The sequence below is a fragment of the Dreissena polymorpha genome, chromosome 2 (genome assembly GCF_020536995.1).
Source record: "Dreissena polymorpha isolate Duluth1 chromosome 2, UMN_Dpol_1.0, whole genome shotgun sequence".
Lineage (NCBI taxonomy): Eukaryota > Metazoa > Mollusca > Bivalvia > Myida > Dreissenidae > Dreissena > Dreissena polymorpha.
The window spans coordinates 147,147,822-147,167,297 of record NC_068356.1 but is presented as its reverse complement, the minus strand read 5'-3'; the positions used below and the strand labels follow the sequence as shown (position 1 = coordinate 147,167,297).

The following is a 19,476-nucleotide window of genomic DNA, read 5'->3' as shown; positions in this document are numbered from 1 at the left end:
CAAAGGGACAGGGAGTAAAAACATGGAAATAAGTGCCAAAGGGACAGACAGTTAAAACATGGAAATAAGTGTCAAAGGGACAGACAGTTAAAACATGGAAATAAGTGTCTAGGGGACTGTCAGTGAGAACATCGAAATATGGGTTAAAGGGATAGTCAGTGATAATAAAAGGGAAATGTGGGTTAAAAGGATAGTCAGGTATAACATTGAAATAAGCGTTAATGGGAAAGAATGTAATCGAATGGAACAAAATGTAAAAGGAACAGTCAGTGAAAACGTGGGAATAAGTATTAAAGGGTAAGTCAGTTATGACATAGAAATTAGTGTTAAAGGGAGAGTCAGTGAAAACATAAAATACTTGTTAAAGGGACAATCAGTGATAACATGAAAATAAGAGTTAAAGGGACAGTCAGTGAAAGCACAGTGTTATAGGGAAAGTCACTTAAAACATGGAAATACATAGTTACAACTGTGACAGAATCAGGATGCTTGTATTTTTTCCATAAAATCTGCATTTCAGATTGTTATGCATCTTGTAAATATTCTGTTTATACTTTTTAGTGAAATAACCAAGTTTTTTTAATATTGTAGTGTTTACACATTTGATTTGGTCTTTGATCCAACTCTCTGAATTCGTAAACCAATTTTATGCATGCATACAGATATGGTTTCATTGTTTGATATATTTCTTTTTATTCAAGTTAAGACATAAAGTAATCAAAGACATTTATTACTTACACAACCCATGTTTGGACACTGAAAAATACAGCACATGTTTCAGGTACATAGACATTTTTCAACATCCAAAACTAAACTAAAGCAAATGGCTGAAAATATCAAATGACATCATGACATTTTAACAATATGTCACCACTATATTGTGCTTGTTAGCTGTATCAACACTGTCTAATACAACATTGATCAGATATTTGTTTTTTCATCACACTTGTGAAGGTATAATTAATAATACCTATAATGGAGGTGAAGGTATAATTGTGAATGGGTAAATACATGAGCCTTGCTCTGAATAAGCCAGGTTTAATGCATTTTTTAAAGTGTTATCGTAGATTAGAATGTGCACTTCTCACGGTGAGGACACTTTTCGCTTGAATAAAAAAAATTGTAAAGAAAATCTTGTCTCAACTAAAAATTAACAGAAAGTGTTGTCTGCACAGGCCAAAATGGCACAATACTTAAGGCACATGCATTAAGCCCTGTTTTACCAAAGCAGGCTAAAATTACGACAACTCCATCCTGAGTTACCTGTTTGCTGAGTCTGTCCATGATGAGCCAGTGATGCACTGAACCGATAGAGATGCCGGTATCCTGGAGGAATTTTTACAATGAATTTTTACAATTTACAATGAGTCCACCTACATTGACCCAGATGTCAGAGGTTTCCTCCAGTAGGACATGTACAGGTGGCAGTGGGACAGGTTCATACTGGGCGTCTGTCCGTGTCTGTGAGCTAGGCTGGTACCGGGCCTCTGCGACAAAACACTCTCGAGGGATCAGGTACAGGGTGAGATTGGTCTGGACCCGATTCAACATCTGACAGTGGACACTGCAAAATGGGTGGAGGATATTGTTCACAGTGGTATATTATATATGTTATGACCAAAATATAAGCATTACAGTGGACACTTCACAATGCATGGACATAATTTCTGGAAATTCTTTTAAAAATATGTTATGATCAAAATATATGCAATTAAAAACTATTAACAGTTTATAATGCATGGAAGAAATTGTTGGCAATGTTATTTCATATATGTTGTACTAAAAATATAAGCTCTTAAATCAGTAAGCATTGCAAAATGCATAAAGGAAATTGTTGGCAAAGTTATTGCACATATGTTATGATAAAAATATAAGCATTAATACTTTTAAGAAATCAGCAGACACACAGTTTACATTGCAATATGCATGACAGAAATATGTTGATGTTAGAACAATAATATTCACTCTGATAACTTCAGATAATCGTTTACCATATAATTGAATAATAATTTGCCTAGACTTACCTCATTTTTAATGTTGTATACTGGTTTGAAAATAACCTCATTTTTAATGTTGTATACTGGTTTGAAAATAATCACTTATTTTTTAGAAAACCCTTCACAAAAGCATTGTTTTCCAACTACCGAAAACCGGGCAGTGCCAGTACAATAAAAGTGTGTAATTGCAAACCTGTGTGTCATATCATTAATATTAAAATTGAAAAAATGTTTGTGTAGTTCTCTGGGAAAACAGGGATTAATGATTAATGCAAGTGCCTAAAGTGTCTTCCCAGATGAGCCTGTGCAGACACTTTCATCTTTTATGGACATTTTCGTTAAAAAAAGTCAAGACGGAAAGTGTTGTCGCCTGATCAGCCTTTTGCCCGTGACAACACTTTACGTATATGCATTCAGCCCCGTTTTCCAAGAGCGCAGGGACAACACTTTACGTATATGCAGTCAGCCCCTTCTTCCAAGAGCGCAGGGACAACACTTTATGTATATGCATTCAGCCCCTTCTTCCAAGAGCGCAGCTCATATGACAAAGTAACCTACAAGTTTCCGTCTGGTGTCCATCCCGCCCTGGCAAGGTACTCCGTGTCCACTGAAAGACTCGACAGAGGCTCAAACAACCTCAGCATGATGACTTCATCCTCAAACTGAAACATACAGAACAGTAAGAATCATGAAATGTTTGACAAAGGCTGGTTTGTAAATGGGCCTTAGTCTGAGACATCTGGGAAAAGGCATGAGCGTCAAGTGTCTTCCCAGATAAGACTTAGCAGTCTGCACACTTGAACACGAGACAACACTTGTCCCCTTTCAGGATTTTTTTTTGTACAAAAGAAGTATATTCTACACAACACAAACATCCAGTCTAGGCTGAAGGTGTTGTCACTGATAAGCCTGTGTGGACTGTACAGGCTAATCTAGGACCACCCTTTATGCACATGCATTAAGCAAGAGATATCTTCAACAAATCTACAGCACTGAGTAAACATGAACACACATATCTCATTGATGTATAAATGGTATTGGAAACAATAAAATTTGAAAAAATCAAATTTGAAATTGTTAATTTTTTCTTTGAAAGATCTTCCACAAAAGTCATATACAGCTATTTGATATGCCTGGCGTGGTCTATTAGTCAAGTTATATAGAAATCACATCAGTTGTGGTCTATTAGTCAAGTTATATAGAACTCACATCAGTTGTGGTCTATTTGTCAAGTTATATACAAATCCCATCAGTTGACATTTATGAAAATAAGGCAGTTTAATTCAAGTTCATGGATTGTTGCAGACAATTTTCCCTTTTTTTAAACTGTGACAATTAGTCCAGACCTGAATACCAACACCTTAATGCTAAATGGAATAAGCCATACAAATGCCCCCTACATCGGGTATCTGGATCACATTACAGTATGCTGCAAGTCTGTATCCACAAAACTCACTTTCTTCATTGGAGTTGGATTCTGGGCTTATGACATAACTAGCTTAGTTAGGCTAATCAGGGACGTTACTTTCCGTTTTTATAGAGTGTTTGGTTTAAAGAAAATCTCTTTTAGATGAAAATCCATTCTAGGTGGAAAGTGTCGTTTGTAATAAGCCTGTGAGGACTGCAAAGAGTAATCTGCGACAAAAATTCTTTACGCACATGCATTAAGCCCCGTTTTCCCAAAGCAAGGCTCAAAACAATTTCATAACAGTCCCTCAAAGAACCAAGTTACATGGATAAGGAGCTTACTGTATTTCACACAAGTTAAGGTTGTAATAGCAGCTGTGTGAACCCAGCACAGAAGAACTGACCCAAGCACTGGAATAACCAGGCTTAATTCATGTGTGTAAAGTCTCCTCCAATATTAGCCTGTACACTCAGCACATGCTAATCAGGGAGAACACTTTCTGCTTTGATTGTATTTAACATATAACTTGAAATAAGTATTTTCTTAGAAAATATCCAGTCTAGATGGGAAAATAAATCGTCCCCGATTATCCTCTTTACGCACATTCATGAAGCCCGCCTTTCCCAGACAATATTAAACATAAAAAGCTGCCTACCCTACCATCGTTTCCAACAGTGAACTGAGCCATCTTCAGACAGCTGTCAGCATTGGTTTTACCCGCACGGGGATACCGGTACTCGTCCACCCACTTGTCATCCATGGGCAAATAAATCTGGCATGAAACAAAAAAGCATTATCATTATCAATTGTTTACATTATTTTAATATGACAAATGCGTTTTTTACAGGCCATTACCATTTACATTAAATGAATAATTAAATAAAATAATGAGCACTTGAGTATTTCAATTATTAATAATCATTATATCAGTATCCATCGCTGCATCTTTTTCCTCCTCCTCAATATCAGAAAAATGACTTGTTGTTGTGTTATTCCAGATCTTAGATCTGAGCAGCGGGCCAAATATAGCTCAGCCGAATGTAATTGTCGAAATATCTTCCTCATGTAATTAAAAAATATGCCTCTATTTACTGTTTACCTGTACAATATCGACTTCAGATTCATTCACTTCCTCATAGAGAATCCTGTATGTCCGTCCATCTCTACACACAGGGTCCCACCAATATCCTGTGTACCTGACATACAAAACACATGACTTTGATTTAAGTGTAGTTTAAGGCCTGAGGTTTCATTAGGACCTTGAATAATTTTTTTATCAATATCTGTCAATTTTTTAAGCTTAAATACTAATAAACTTAAATTCCCCTTCTTCATTTTGAAATCTATCTGATCTATTTGTAACCTATTTATTTTTGCTCGATTTCCTCAGAGACTTATCACACATTTTTTATTTTTAGGTTCACCATATCCACTACAGAATGACAACCTGCAAACACCAATAAACTAAGGGCATATAACTTAGGCTAAAGATATACAATGCAAACAGACAGACACATATGAATTATTCTATAATACTAAATCCCCGCAAGGCTATATAAAGGACCAATGCATTCAAGTTTGAATATTGTACATTGAAAACCAAGGATGACTTTGTCTGATATGTTTTTGTTTTAGGACAAATGTAGGACTGACATTGTTGATGAATACAGTATACTCTCAATACTTGGATTAGGGGCTATAATTACTACGCAAATAGCTTTGTTATCTTGGACATAGCATTTCCAAGGTCCCTAACTGCACACTACCAATTTCAAGGTTACACACTACACATGGCAAGGTTATAAAGTAGGCCATCCTATGGTTTTCTTGCATTAATGCCTACCATTGCTGAGGGTGTGGATAGGTAAGTAGGTTAATTTATATTATATACATAAAGCCACTTGCCCAAACATGAAATATCACATTAACTGTAAACCTCATTTTTTTTATCAAGATCAAAATAAATCCTACAAAACCTTTTTTTATTTTTGCTTATTTAATATAATGAAGCTAAATAAACTAGACATTTCTCGTCTGCTAACAGTAATTTAAACAAGACTTGAACCGTAACAGAAATGTGCATTGACGTAAAGCAAAAGATTGTTGAAAATGTATGTCGCAAAATATGATATATATGACGTAAATGTGTTACTGTTTGGTTATGTCATATAATGCGTTAATATTACTTCATGATTTTTCTTCCATATGTATATATATATATATATATATATATATATATATATAAACGGAAGCTAGATCTATAATTGTAGTAGTTTTCTGTGTGACTGAAAACACCAACGATGTTATTTGTAACTGAAAAGTAAAGAAAAAGATAAACACAATTGCATTTGAAAGCCGATGTTTGGAATCCCAAGCCAGTTACGGCGTTTCTAAAAATAGGTTTGGAAATCCATGCACACCATGCTAGTTTTGACTTCCACAAACAACAAACCCCGAGGTAAATTAGGCAAATCGTTCGTGATTATTTGTACTATTTAACCACATAAACACACGATTTTCTTTGTTCTTTTTTGCACTTGATTTAGCAAAATACTTTAAAACAAAAGAAACCGCGAAAATAAATGGCCAATCAATTTATTGCTTTAAGACAGATGGTATCATACGAATAGTAACGCATGCCAACGATTTGCAGCCGGACTTTCTCGTTTCTGCCGAATTAGACACGGTCCGGATTAATCGCAAGTACCCGGATTTCGCGGTTCGTCACCAAAATACTTCGTACAGAGACTTTTTTTGCACCCAAAACCCTCAACCCCCCCCCCTCCCCTGAAAAAAATCCTCGGATTTACGCCGATCTCAAAACTGGTCCGGGAGCCTCAAAATCCGGATTTCCGGATTATTCCGGAATTTTACAACCCCTATAATAATGATAATATAACTTGTCTTTTGAAATTTTGGATCTATAATAGATATTCTTTACACAGGTCTTCGTGATTTCGATATAATTGGCTTTACTGAAACATGGTTAAATAATTCTATCCCATCTACTGATCTCCTCTTCAACGGCTTCCACCAGCCAATCCGCAAGGATCGCTGCGACTCACATGGTGGTGTTGCAATATACGTCAATGGAAATATATCTTTTAAACGCAGATATGATCTCGAATTACATAATGTTGAATGTATATGGATTGAAGTATTTCTCTCAACCAATAAGTCAATTCTGTTTGGCGTTTTTTATAGACCACCCAGTGCTGAAAGATTATACACGAATGCCATCGAAGAGTCTATTGGTTTAGCCAGAGAAACACGCATAAACGATATTATTATTACAGGTGATTTCAATATGAATGCTCTATCAGAACCAACAACCCGTAAAGTAAACGAATTATGTCCCCGATATGATCTTACTCAACTTATTTATGAACCAACACATTATACTAGCAATCATCTTCCGTAATTGACTTGATCTTTGTAAGTAATGAAACTACTGTTTTACTCTCTGGAGTAGGAGAACCATCTTAGATCAAATGGTTCGGTACCACTGCCCAGTTTTTGTTACATTGAAATTAACAAAACCAAAATGCAAAACGTTTTTCGACATATCTGGCGCTACGACATTGGGGACTATACAAACTTACGACAATTAATGACAAATACTAATTGGGATCTACTACAATCCGCAAATATTGATATCTACGCTGAAAATATAACCAAAACAATATTATAAATAGCAGGCAATTGTATTCCTAACAAAAATGTTTGTATACGCTCTCGTGATCTCCATGTATAAACAATATCATAAAGAAAAAAGTCGGCAACGAAAACGTCTGTATCGAAAATCCAAAAAAATTGAATACTGATAATCACTGGTCAAATTTCCGTCGCGCCAGAAATGAGGTTGTTTTACTTTTACGTTATTCAAAAAATGAATATTTAAGCAATATTGTGGAAAAAATTAAATCCTCTGAACTTTGTGCTAAAGACTGGTGGAAGACGCTCCGAACATTTATCCCATCTAGCACAAACAATTCAATTCCTCCTCTTTACGATGATCAAACAAGTACCTTTGTAACGGATGACACATGAAAAGCTGATATGTTAAATAAGTATTTTGCAAGCCAGTGCTCCGTTGATGAACGAAACTACAATCTTCCATCTATACACAATTTAAATGATAAGATTCTTCAATCTATTCACATAACTCAGGAGGAAGTCATTGACTCAATAAAATGCCTTCAGATTGGTAAAGCTTCTGGTCCTGATGGAATAGATAATCGCATTCTCAAAGAGGCAATGTATCAATTAAGTCATCGATTGTGTGATTTATTTAATTCTTGTCAACGCTCCTGCAAAATGCCTGCTTGCTGGAAAATTGTAAATGTGTGCCCGGTTTTCAAAAAGGGTGATCCAGCCTAAACGTCAAATTTCCGACCTATTTCACTCTTTCATGCTAATTCATTCTTTGCGCCCACTCAATCTGGTTTCTTGCCTGGTAATTCGACTGTTAACCAACTAACATATATCTATAATACTTTTTGCAGAGCGCTAAATTATGGCCTAGAGGTTAGAGTTGTATTTTTGATATAAGTAAAGCTTTCGACAGAGTCTGGTACAAAGGTGTATTATTCAAACTTCAACAAGCAGGCATCCGAGGAAATTTATTATCTTTTTTTGTCAAACTATCTTTCCGATCGCAAACAGAAAGTAATTTTACCAGGAACGCAATCGAATCTTACTGAAATTAGTGCCGGCGTCCCTCAAGGTTCTATTTTAGGCCCTCTCATGTTTCTAGTGTATATAAATGATATTATAACTGATATACAAGCTCAAATCCACTTGTTCGCGGATGATACCAGTCTTTCTATGGTCGTAAACTCACCAAACGAAACTGCAGCCATTTTACAATCCGATATTGATAAATTCTCCATGTGGGCAGATAAACGGTTAGTAAGCTTCAACCCCTCTAAATCCGAATCAATGCTAATATCTAGAAAAATTAGCAAACCATCTCATCCGCCAATATCAATGCATAATATTAATATACCGATCGTTGACGTCCATAAACATTTAGGTGTATTTATTTCAAATGACTGCACTTGGCATGCACATAATATCGTATGCAAAAGAAAAGGCATGGAAACGAATCAATATAATGCGTCGTCTAAAAACAATTCTCGATATAAAAACTCTCGAGAAAATATACTTTTCTTTTATAAGACCAATTTTTGAATATTCTGACACTGTTTTTGATAATTGTACAAAATATGAAAACGATGAACTTGAAAAAATCCATACTTGAAGCCGCACGAATAACATCTGGATGCACACGTCTAGTCTCAATTGAAGACCTTTTAAATGAGCTAGGGTGGGACACCATCAGCCAACGCAGATGGAAACACAAATTAATATGAATGTATAAAATGAATTCCACCAATAACCCAAACTATATGCAATATCTCTTGCCTCCAACAGTGGGTTCACGTAACAATTACTCTCTAAGAAATTAATCACATTTACAATCAATTCAAGCTAGAACATCATTATATTCAAGTTCTTTCTTACCATCTACTGTATCCGAATGGAATCGTCTCCCCGACGACATCAAAAATACTGAAACGCTCCATTCTTTCTAAAGACTTATTAACAGTGATCGCCCGACCTCAAATCCTTTATTTTCATATAGCGAAAGGCGCTTTCAAATGTTACATACGCGCTTAAGAACGGATTATAGCGCTCTTAATGCTCATCGTTTCAGACGCAACATAATCACATCGCCTCTATGTCAATGTGGACTTCACGAAACTACGATCAATCCGTATATACGCATTCGTGATGAACTCATTAACACAATATCAATGTATTCTGCCCCATGCATCGAAACTATTCTATATGGAGACGCATCACGCGATTACTTAACCAATACTAAAATAGCTGATGCAGTTCACAATTTTTTTTTTATAAAAAGTAAGCGATTTGATACGTAACTGTGCTACAGAACGATTCACATACTTCTTTTTCTTTCTTTCTCGCTCGAACTCAACAAGTCTTCACAAATATCTTCTTTCTTTCTTTTTCCAATCTTTCTCTTTATTTCGTACATTTCTCAAATATGTCAACATATTAATTTTATTAAGTAAGTATAATTCTATAAATAAAGCTTTGTATCAACATATTGTTCATTTTGCCTTACATAGCCAATTATGTCCGTAAACATGTAACATTTCATATAGCAAGGGAGAAGAACCATATAAGACTGTGTCTTTCGTTTTAATCCTTTTCGAACATGAAAGTATGAGTATTGTGTATAATATTCTATGTATGAATAATGTCAACTTGTTTGAAATAAATTTGTTTAAACTATACATTCTATCAATCAATTAATGCGTGAATTCTAAATCATTTGTGTTGTGAACTTGATAATAAGCCAAAAACGACGGGAAAGAAAATAACAATGTTGATTGTTATACATGTTCAGGCAAACTAAATAAAAAAAACATATAATAATATGCTTATATGTAAGTGCTTGTTATTAGAGGAAGCGGACTTGTCGATCGTAAAAGTAGCCATCGAACACAAGCTCGTACTTGTATTTGACTAGTGTGTAATATGTATTTGTATCAAAATGGACATGCACTGAAATGTATGATAACAAGTTTATATTTAGTAAAATTAAGAGTGATGTCCTTAAGCACAATATTTTAGCAAAAGTGTAAAACTATATGACTTTTACATACGAACATACGAACATTAACAGGTTTTGTATAATAATTGTAATTGGACATCAAAACAAAAAATAGTATTCTATCAAATGCCGTTTATAAAAAACTTTCGTGTATATTTAAGCAATTACAATAGTATTCGTCATTGAATGGTTAAACACGATGAAAGTTTGTGAACCAAAATTATAGACGATGCAGTTTTCTCGTAAACATTTTAGTCATTAATTGATAATGAAATGCACCATTTAGCTAATTTATAATCAATAACACATAGTAATTGTTCTGATGGCGAAATGTGGTCCATGGCGTGATAAGTCGGATGATGAAAGTAGTCCACGTAACAGCGGCCTTGACAGTCATCAGTCTCTAGTAAGTACTGGTTTATGTGCAGTTTACTAACAAGGTGCAAGTTATTGTGTTTGTGAAGTTCATCTAGAATCTGTATGTTCAATCGAAGAATACTTTTTATTTACTTGTGAATGTGCAGTCCATGTAGATGTTGAAAGTACTGGTGTTTTTGAAGTTTACATAGACGTTGGAAGTACTTGTGTATGTGCAGTTTAAGTAGAAGTTATAAACACTGGTGTATGTGAATTGCATGTATACGTTATAGTTAGTAGAATGTGTTAGCACTGATGAATATTCGGTTCGCGTAGAAGTTGGAAGTACTGGTGTGTGTGCAGTTAAAGTAGAAGTTATAAACCTTACCTGTATGTGAATCGCTTGTAAACATTATACGTACTGTTGTTTGTGCAGTTCCCGTAGAAGTTATGAATACTGCTGTTTGTGCAGTTCGCGTAGAAGATGTAAGTAATGCTGTATGTGTAGTTCACGTAGACGTTGTTAGTACTGATGAATATGCAGTTCAAGTAGAAGTTGGAAGTACTGGTGTATGTTCAGTCTAAGAAGAAGTAATAAACTCTAGTGCATGCGAATTGCATGTATACGTACACGTTGTAAGCACTGCTATATGTGTAGTTCAAGTAGAGGTTATACGTTCTGATATATGCGTAGTAAAGTAGAAGTTATATGTACTAAATGTGCAGTTCAGATTGAAATCGTAAGTATTTTTGTAGGTGCATGTAAAATCGTAAGTATTTTGGTAGGTGCATGTAACGTTAAAGTTGAAAGTACTGTGAACATGTTGTTTACGTAGACGTTGTTAGAATTGCTGTGCGTGCAGTTTGTAAGAACTGGTTATGTGGAGTTCGCGTAGCAATTGTAAGTACTGCCGTATGTGGAGTTCGCGTAGACGTTTTTAGTCCTGGTATTGGTGCAGTTCAAGTAGACGCAGTGAGTACTACTACATGTGGAGTCTAGAGAGAGGCTGTAATTACTGTTGTATGTGGTGTATATGCAGTAACGTAAAAGTTGTAATTACCGGTGGATTTGTTGTTCACATATACATTGTAAGTACTGGTGTTTTTGCAGTAAAGGTATTAGTTGCAATTAATTTTGGATGTGAAGTGCACGGAAACAACGTAGGTACTTGTGTTTGTGCTGTTCCCGTACATGTTTAACGTACTGTTTAATTTGCAGTTTAACGTATAGCAAGTAGCAAGGCAGAAGGGCTTACATGCTTGTTTGAAAGCGATTTGGATCAAATGGTTGTATTAGACGGCGTCTCGTGTTTAGAAAATGGTGTTAGTGCTGACACATTCCCAAGGGAGACTACTGTGTTTACATTGAACACCGGCTTGTGCTACCACGGACACTCTCGGCTTAATTTGCTAGAGCGACGTGGTTCAATAATGTCACCAATGTCGCGCGACGCTCTGTGTCATGATACAAATGGACATCTCCTGAACAGCGACCTGTTTGTTAACATGTTTGATTTTATATACGTTTCAGGCGAGGTGCGTCATGGACGTGGAGGCCAACAAAACATAGTTCATTTGGGCAATTGCATATAGCAAGGCATAGTCGTGTCTTTACGCTGTCACTGTCCTGGTATACTATTAAAATGGGCAGAACGTAGTCGCCATTTGCCACTACCAGATATCGTTCACAAAGTCGTAATCATGGGCGCATTCTTAACTCCTGTTGGTGTTAAGGGTAGTGAATATCAACATCTAGAATGGAGGATTTGCTTTAACACCGGTGAGAATGAGCTTATGAGCAGTCTCATGACATATTATTTTACATATATGTTATATTGAAAATGATAATTAAGGATGTATTAAAGCCAGTAAAGAAAGAAATTTCATCACAGACAGTGAAAAAAATTATATTTTGGCTAGCAGAGAACAGTGCACAAGCGCAATTCGATGAAAGAAGTTTGCTTGAAGGACCTGGACAACTAAGAACAGCAATATCAAATATCCATCTGCCATATTATATGATACCAGAAAGGAATCTAATGACAGGTTGCGGCCTGGATGGAGATCAAAAGCGTTCCTAGGTAGAAACTATCGCGGACATCATGAACGAAGGTCCAAAGATATTTCTTAGATTGTCGAAGATACGGAAAGCAGTAGTATCGCACACAGAGCCAGAGGTACAGCAAGAAAAAAATGGAGCTCGAACTGCTGGAGCTGAAGTACAGGAACAGATCAACACATTACGATGATGAGAATGATTCAGATTCTATGCTGGAGGCGATAGTGAGTCGTATACATGACATTGTGAGGATGATTTTGGAAGGAAGTCGTTTAAATGAACTGGATGAGGTAAATAAACTGATGCTCATGTAATTGTGTTGTAAATGACGGTGATTCCATGAAAAATATATGTCAAACAATTCACTACAGAACGTAGTTTATTTAGGGCATCTAGAACATAAAATATGCATGTGCTCATGCGTAGTTTGATATTCGGGGATATGAATGGTTTAATGATTAATGTTTGCATTATTAAGTAATACAATCTGACTGTAAATGTTCGTATTGGCACGCACATTATCCAAATATTTATTTGATGGATATTTTCCATTTAAAACGTATACGTTCTGAAATCGTGCAATTCAAAGCAGCGCGATCACATATTCCAGGTTTTTTTCCAGTGTTTTCAATGTCCTGAAAATAGTCAGTATGTTCTAGAAAAAACATTTTGCATAACTTTAACGCGGAAAAAATGCGGAAGATAAAGCATGGAACCCGGCCCTACGTCAGAAATAAATATGTGCGTCATACATTTATATACATATTTTAGTTCAAAACATTCATCATCTATTACTACGAATTACTACAAAGTTATACATGTGTTATATGCGATCGATTTATTTCTTTCCTATCGAATATAGTATAAAATATGTCCACTTTGTCCGACATATTTTGGTCAATGCACATGCTGTCAATTACTGTTGAATTTACGACTGTTTTACTTGGAGCTTCCGTTTATGGAAAATATACCTTTGACTGCTTACTGGCGTGTTGCTGAAATACATGCAAGCTGTTTTGTTTTTCCTTCGTTATTCATTAAATTGTTGTTATGTGTTTATAAGATATTGATAATTTGCGTAATCAATTGAATGCAATTATAAGTACGGAAAGCTGGTGTTGTAGTACATTTAAGTGAAGGAACAAAATAGTATGATATGCAATATAAACGGCAGCACGCGGAAGTCATGTAGCTACTGTGCAAACATTCTGTATTATTAATACTAATGGACCAATTTAACATGAAAAGTCAATATCCGCCTATGCCTTAATCTTGGGTTATTCTTTATAAATACTTATGATTTAGGTATCATGTACAACTTCTGCGGCATTCTAGGTCAAACATTGACCCGATGATAGAGAGAATAACATGTTACTGCCTGATCTTTTTTAAAGGGATCTTTTCACGCTTTGGTAAATTGAAAAAATTGAAAAAAGTTGTTTCAGATTCGTAAGTTCTCGTTTTAGTTATGATATTTGTGAGGAAACAGTAATACTGAACATTAACCATGCTCTAATATAGCCATTATATGTATCTTTTGACGATTTTAAAACCTAAAAATTATAAAGCGTTGCAACGCGAAACGATTGAATAATTTGGAGAGTTCTGTTTTTGTCGTTAAATTTTGTTAAACTACGAAGATTGCTTATATAATGTATAAAATACATCAAGAATGTGTACTCGGCGGAATAGCTCAGTAGGCTAAAGCGTTTTTACTTCAGGACTCTGGCAGGACTCCAGGGGTCACTGGTTCGAAACCTGCTCCGGGCAATGTTCTTTTCCTTTTTTTATTTTTTTTCTTGAATTTTTACTGGAGCTTTTACGATCCAATGTTTACATTTATCAATATAAAGCATTAAATGAATAAGTTAAAAAAATGCCAAAATCTGTGAAAAGGCCCCTTTAATATCAGGCAAAGCTAAGAACAACATAATGGCGAGGCTTGCCGAGACGTTATTTTATTCGTGCCGATCCTGATATATTACACACGGATTAGGAAGTAACCTGTTATTCTGTGTATGATACCTTTACGAATTTAAAGAAATCATGAAAAAAATCGCTGAAAAGCTGCAGTTTTAACGGGAAAGAATATGACTTTTGTCGTTTGACGTGTTAATAATGACGTCATGAGCACGCGCGCTTAATATTTGTAAAAAATGTTTTTTGCTGTTTGTATTGCATTTTGTGTTTCAAATATATTACCTCTAAGTATCTTATTGTTTGTGTTGTTGCATCTGATTCGATTCAACTAAAATGGTTACTTTATAGTTGATTCCGAGTAATATGACCATCCACCACACATGACTGATACAAGAACTTTGTGTTGATCATGATATAATATAAAAAAAATCAGGCCACGTTATATGGGTTATTATTTATACACATTTTACCTCTATTTTCCTCATTATTAATCTCGTATGGGCGTTGAAAATACACAAGCCCTTTTGTGCCTGCAAAATATGTATTTCATAAGACACTGTCGGCCTAAACATTAATAAAGTATTTTAAAATTTCATGTTTTAGAGATACTTTTTTGTACCGATGGTGTTCGAGTGGACGAAAAATACCACATGTGTCAGTTTAATGTTTTCGGAATGGTTTGTCGAAATCAATCAATGCATATAGAACGGACAAGCTTTACTTCTGCCCAAAAAATATTTGTTGTCAGGGGCGTAGCTGGGCTGATTTTCAGTGTACGCAAACGGCATGCTAGAGGGGTCGGGGGCATGCTCCCCCTGGAAGTTTTGTATTTCTACGAAGCCGTAAGTGCATTCTAGAGAGGTTTCAGAAAATAGTATTGTGCAAAATATGGCGTGATAAACTCGGATATGAAACCTTTCATCTTCGATTTTAAAACTTGTGATTTTCCTTTAAGATTTATATTCTTTAATTATGACTGGGTATATCATTTAATGTATGTCTTAATAAAACAAAAAAATGCATGCCTGTGTTAGGATTCGAACTCGCATCGCCAGATTACAAGTTTTCCGCAATTTGACCCATTTTTATACCGGAACTCTGATAAAGTAGACCCATTTTGATACTTTATTTTTGTTAAAGCAGACTCATTTGTATACGATACCATTGAGAAAGTTGACCCATTTCAATACAATAATTTTGAAAAACTGGACCCATATCAATATTAGAATAAAGTCTTGATAAAGGGGACACATTTCATACTAGAATTTTAATATATATCATATCAATACAGTATACTTATTGAAGTTGCTATTATATGTTTACTTTTAAATTGCATATATGAAATTTACTTTGTTATACCCATTTATATACAAGAATGAAATTTGTCATATCCATTTTGATACCGATACTTTCAAATCTAAATGCATTTACATTCAAGTCTATAATTTTAGTCCCGGGATTAAACTATTCTAGACCAGTTTTAATTCAACATGGTAATAACAAAAAATAGATCTACAATTACTTTTATGCTACAGTAAATCAAACAGTCCATGGACGGGTAGATCCTGTGATTAAATTGTGGTATAAGGCGTAAGTTTGGCGACAATTCATTGTTGCATTTACAGTTTCAGTTATTTAAAATAGAAATCTACCTTGTAGGAAACGTGAAATGTAGCACCTCGGTCCATTCTTTCGTCAAAAGACCTATCTTTGATTCTTCATGTATACGGAATTCTTCTGCTTATCAGCTAATGAGTGGTCAGTTTAAGCATTTAGGCTTAAACACTACATGCCGCGTGAAAAAACTTTTGGATACAAGGGATGTAATTAAGATAGATCTGCCAGCAGCTTAAATAATAAACTATTTATTAACACAGTTTGTGCCCCTTTAATCGCATACGATTACAGTAGTTTAGTGTTTGGGGTTAGGGTTTTTTAAGTAAATGGAGCAAATCGTTTTTAATAAATTAATACCAGGTCATTAAAACATGTGACTTTTGTCGAATATTACTGACTTTATTGACTGCCTTAGACCTGACCCCCTTAGGTTTATGTTTTTATTGCATTTTTCGACCACTTTATTTTTCCATTTATGCCAACGAATTGTACTCAAATGAATACTATAATACGCCTGTCTACGCCGCTGGTTGTCTGAACTGTTACATTTGACCTTAAATATTGCTATCTATGTTATTTTGCGAAACACACCGACTCATTTAGCTAAACATCTCAACCAAATGACTGGTATTCTGATAATATGTAATGCAAGTGCAATTTAAGAATAGAGAGCATCTATTTAGGCTTTAAGTGCTGTATTGTAACATTTAACTGAGTGTTTCCTATATACTGAAGGTAGGCATGTACGTAGTGCTCAAAGCACATCATGTCACGTAGTTGACCAGATTGCTATTTGACAACCATTCTATATCTGTTCAAGTCATAACGCGGAAATACCCTACGTAGACATGTTGTGCATTTTGACTTTCGCCTTAATATTTAAAATTTACCTTAGAAGCGCCACGTAGTTTTGCGCGTGACGCAATATGTCATACATATTAACCTATATGCCTAGTTTGAAATACTTGAATGCATTATTGCAAGTTAGATCTATAGTCCGCAGAAGTTAGAAGACAAAAACAGGTCGACACAGCAATGTATGGGATAACAAATGAAACATAGTGATAACTATATACCTCCTTCCTACTAATTATCATGCTAGGGTTGTAATTATAAGTATAACTTTCTCGAAATGCATCTGTTAAAGCAAGGGCACGTTGCCCTTATCCAAAGTCACCATTCGTTGTTTTATCTTTCAATCAGATCAAACATAAATAATGACAAGACTTCCAGCTTTGTATCGTTTGGTATCTCACACAAGGATAACTGTGATATGCTACACTGATAGCCATGTAATAAACACCAATTTTAGGAAGTTATGTTTACTTCAATAATAATATGATACAGACAAGCCAGACAGTTATTTATCTTGATAATAATTTTACGAACTCCAAACAAACATGAAGATTGTGTTGTTTCTGTTGAAAAGCTTAACACAATAGAGATCAAAACCCGCAATATGAACAAAGCAATCTAATCTAGCATACCACGCAAAACAAAACCTTGCGCGCACTGAACTGCTGTTTCACAATTACATCTGACGCATTAGGAAGAAATATACCGTTCTTGCAGTTTGACATTTGTGAGAGCAAACATATTTAAATGTGCATTCACTTACGCGAGAGGCATAGACAAATCCAAATATGGCTTAAAGTATCCGATACTTTGGTTCCCTAGATTAAAACGCCGCTGTCTAACTGAATGCACTGACGCTTAAGAATAACACGTGAATAATACGGGAATATAAATGGTTTATATTTATCAAATCGGTTCTGCGATTGTTTAATTAAATACTCTCAAATAGTTATATGTGTTCAGTTGTATTTGTGGTTTTAAAAATCTACATTAATTGAAACATTATTGATGAATTATACTAGTATATTTACAAAACCAGTGGGGGTAATTATCTTTAACAATTAAACATAATAATACAACTCAATTCGACATAAAACTGTTAAAAATTTAACCCGTAAGCGCGTACACTACCCTCGTGGAAGTCCATCAGGAGCATATTGAACCGAATCTATCCTTAAATCATGGGGTTACAATCGAATGCGAAAAGAGTCGGGCAATTTGTCGTATTGTACAGTATATTGAGGTTACGTGAAGATTTAAACAATATGTTAATGTTTAGTTAGACAACTTACGTATTCTATCATTATGCAAAATAAACAATAACAATCAATCGGGAAATGATTAAAAAATTGCACACATTCGTTTAGGTTCAACTTAAACAGAACGGCACACACGTTTCTTAAACCATAGTGATTTAAAAGTGTGTGCACCCTTGAAGCTTATGATTAGTATGCTTAAACGTATACATTTTGTGATGCATATGCAGTGTTTTATCAGTATTTTGCGAAGACAACATATTTAACCATTCTTGGTTTCAGTATCTCATGATTTAAAATTGAAGAAATTTCAAGAACGTTGGAGCATTAGATGATCACAAGCAGGGGCAGCACTTCCGCCGCCCACTGCGGGTGCGCTTTCAATTTTATATTAATCCTTGCGTTTTAGTATTATAAATTATAATGTAGAAAATGTATGTGATAACGGTAATATGACAGCAGTTGTTCAACTATATAACGATACATTATGACCTCAGGTAACTATATTCGCTCATTTCAATAACAAATAATGAAGAAATATTGATGGCAACTTAAATATATCCTTCAGATACTCATTGGAAGCAAAGACGTAAAGGCATCACATAAATGACCACGTTAAACGTACAGCATGTATATTTGCATACAACTATTTTGTTTGTAGAGCTTTTATTCTGAATAATTTACCAACATGTGGTATTGCATATAAATCCTTAAGGGCAAGTTGTATAACTCAATGTGTATAATCCTAAATGCAGTGTGCAATGCAATACATGTACTGGCTATGATAAGTTACTGTGTTTGTACTTTGGCATTATCAACGGGCATGCAACTAGTAAATGCCATTGCAATGAATACAGTTGTGGTCGATTAGGTTTACATGACCACTTTATGTCAAGTGCATGGCAAAATATATGTCATAACTGCGACTGAGTTACTCGTTCCCAAAAATTATGTACTTTATTCAACATACCGAACTAGTGATAATCCATGGATATGACACTTACAAAGATAATGAAAGATCAAACGTTTTTAAAATAACAGTTTTTTATTGCCTTTAATCGGATATACCCTTAATCATATTATCAACGTTAACTTCTCAAAAACATATTACTTACAAAATAGACTAAACACGCACTACCAAGTGTCCAATGGAAATGTATGAGTCTAAAGAATGCCTAAGATTTCCATTACTAAAAGAGCTTACTGAATAATGTACACAACCTTTGTAATCGGGGGTATACACAACACTTTTTTCAATTGGTTTAATGGGTATGCGATAGTGTGCCTGTTATTAAGAACTCAAACAAATAATTGTTTATTTATACGATAAATAAACCATTAGTTAAAATACCCGTTATCAT

General features: G+C 34.9%; 3 protein-coding genes across 3 annotated transcripts in view; 2 read left to right on the top strand and 1 right to left on the bottom strand.

Annotated features, from left to right (window-relative positions):
• LOC127870171 (dipeptidyl peptidase 9-like) overlaps window positions 1-8,993 on the bottom strand; it is a 31,421-nt gene extending 22,428 nt beyond the window's left edge. Inside the window, exons 1-6 of the mRNA XM_052412828.1 lie at window positions 8,932-8,993; window positions 4,505-4,601; window positions 4,061-4,177; window positions 2,556-2,659; window positions 1,374-1,564; window positions 1,264-1,326 (exon numbers count right to left, since the gene is read on the bottom strand). Of these exons, the coding sequence (XP_052268788.1) occupies window positions 1,264-1,326; window positions 1,374-1,564; window positions 2,556-2,659; window positions 4,061-4,177; window positions 4,505-4,601; window positions 8,932-8,993 (634 nt within the window). The remainder of the gene's footprint in view (window positions 1-1,263; window positions 1,327-1,373; window positions 1,565-2,555; window positions 2,660-4,060; window positions 4,178-4,504; window positions 4,602-8,931) is intronic.
• Window positions 1-19,476, top strand: part of LOC127869366 (uncharacterized) — a 262,614-nt gene that overhangs the window by 40,599 nt on the left and 202,539 nt on the right. The window lies entirely within an intron of this gene.
• Window positions 1-19,476, top strand: part of LOC127869364 (uncharacterized) — a 198,360-nt gene that overhangs the window by 84,043 nt on the left and 94,841 nt on the right. The gene's annotated exons all lie outside the window — the stretch shown is intronic.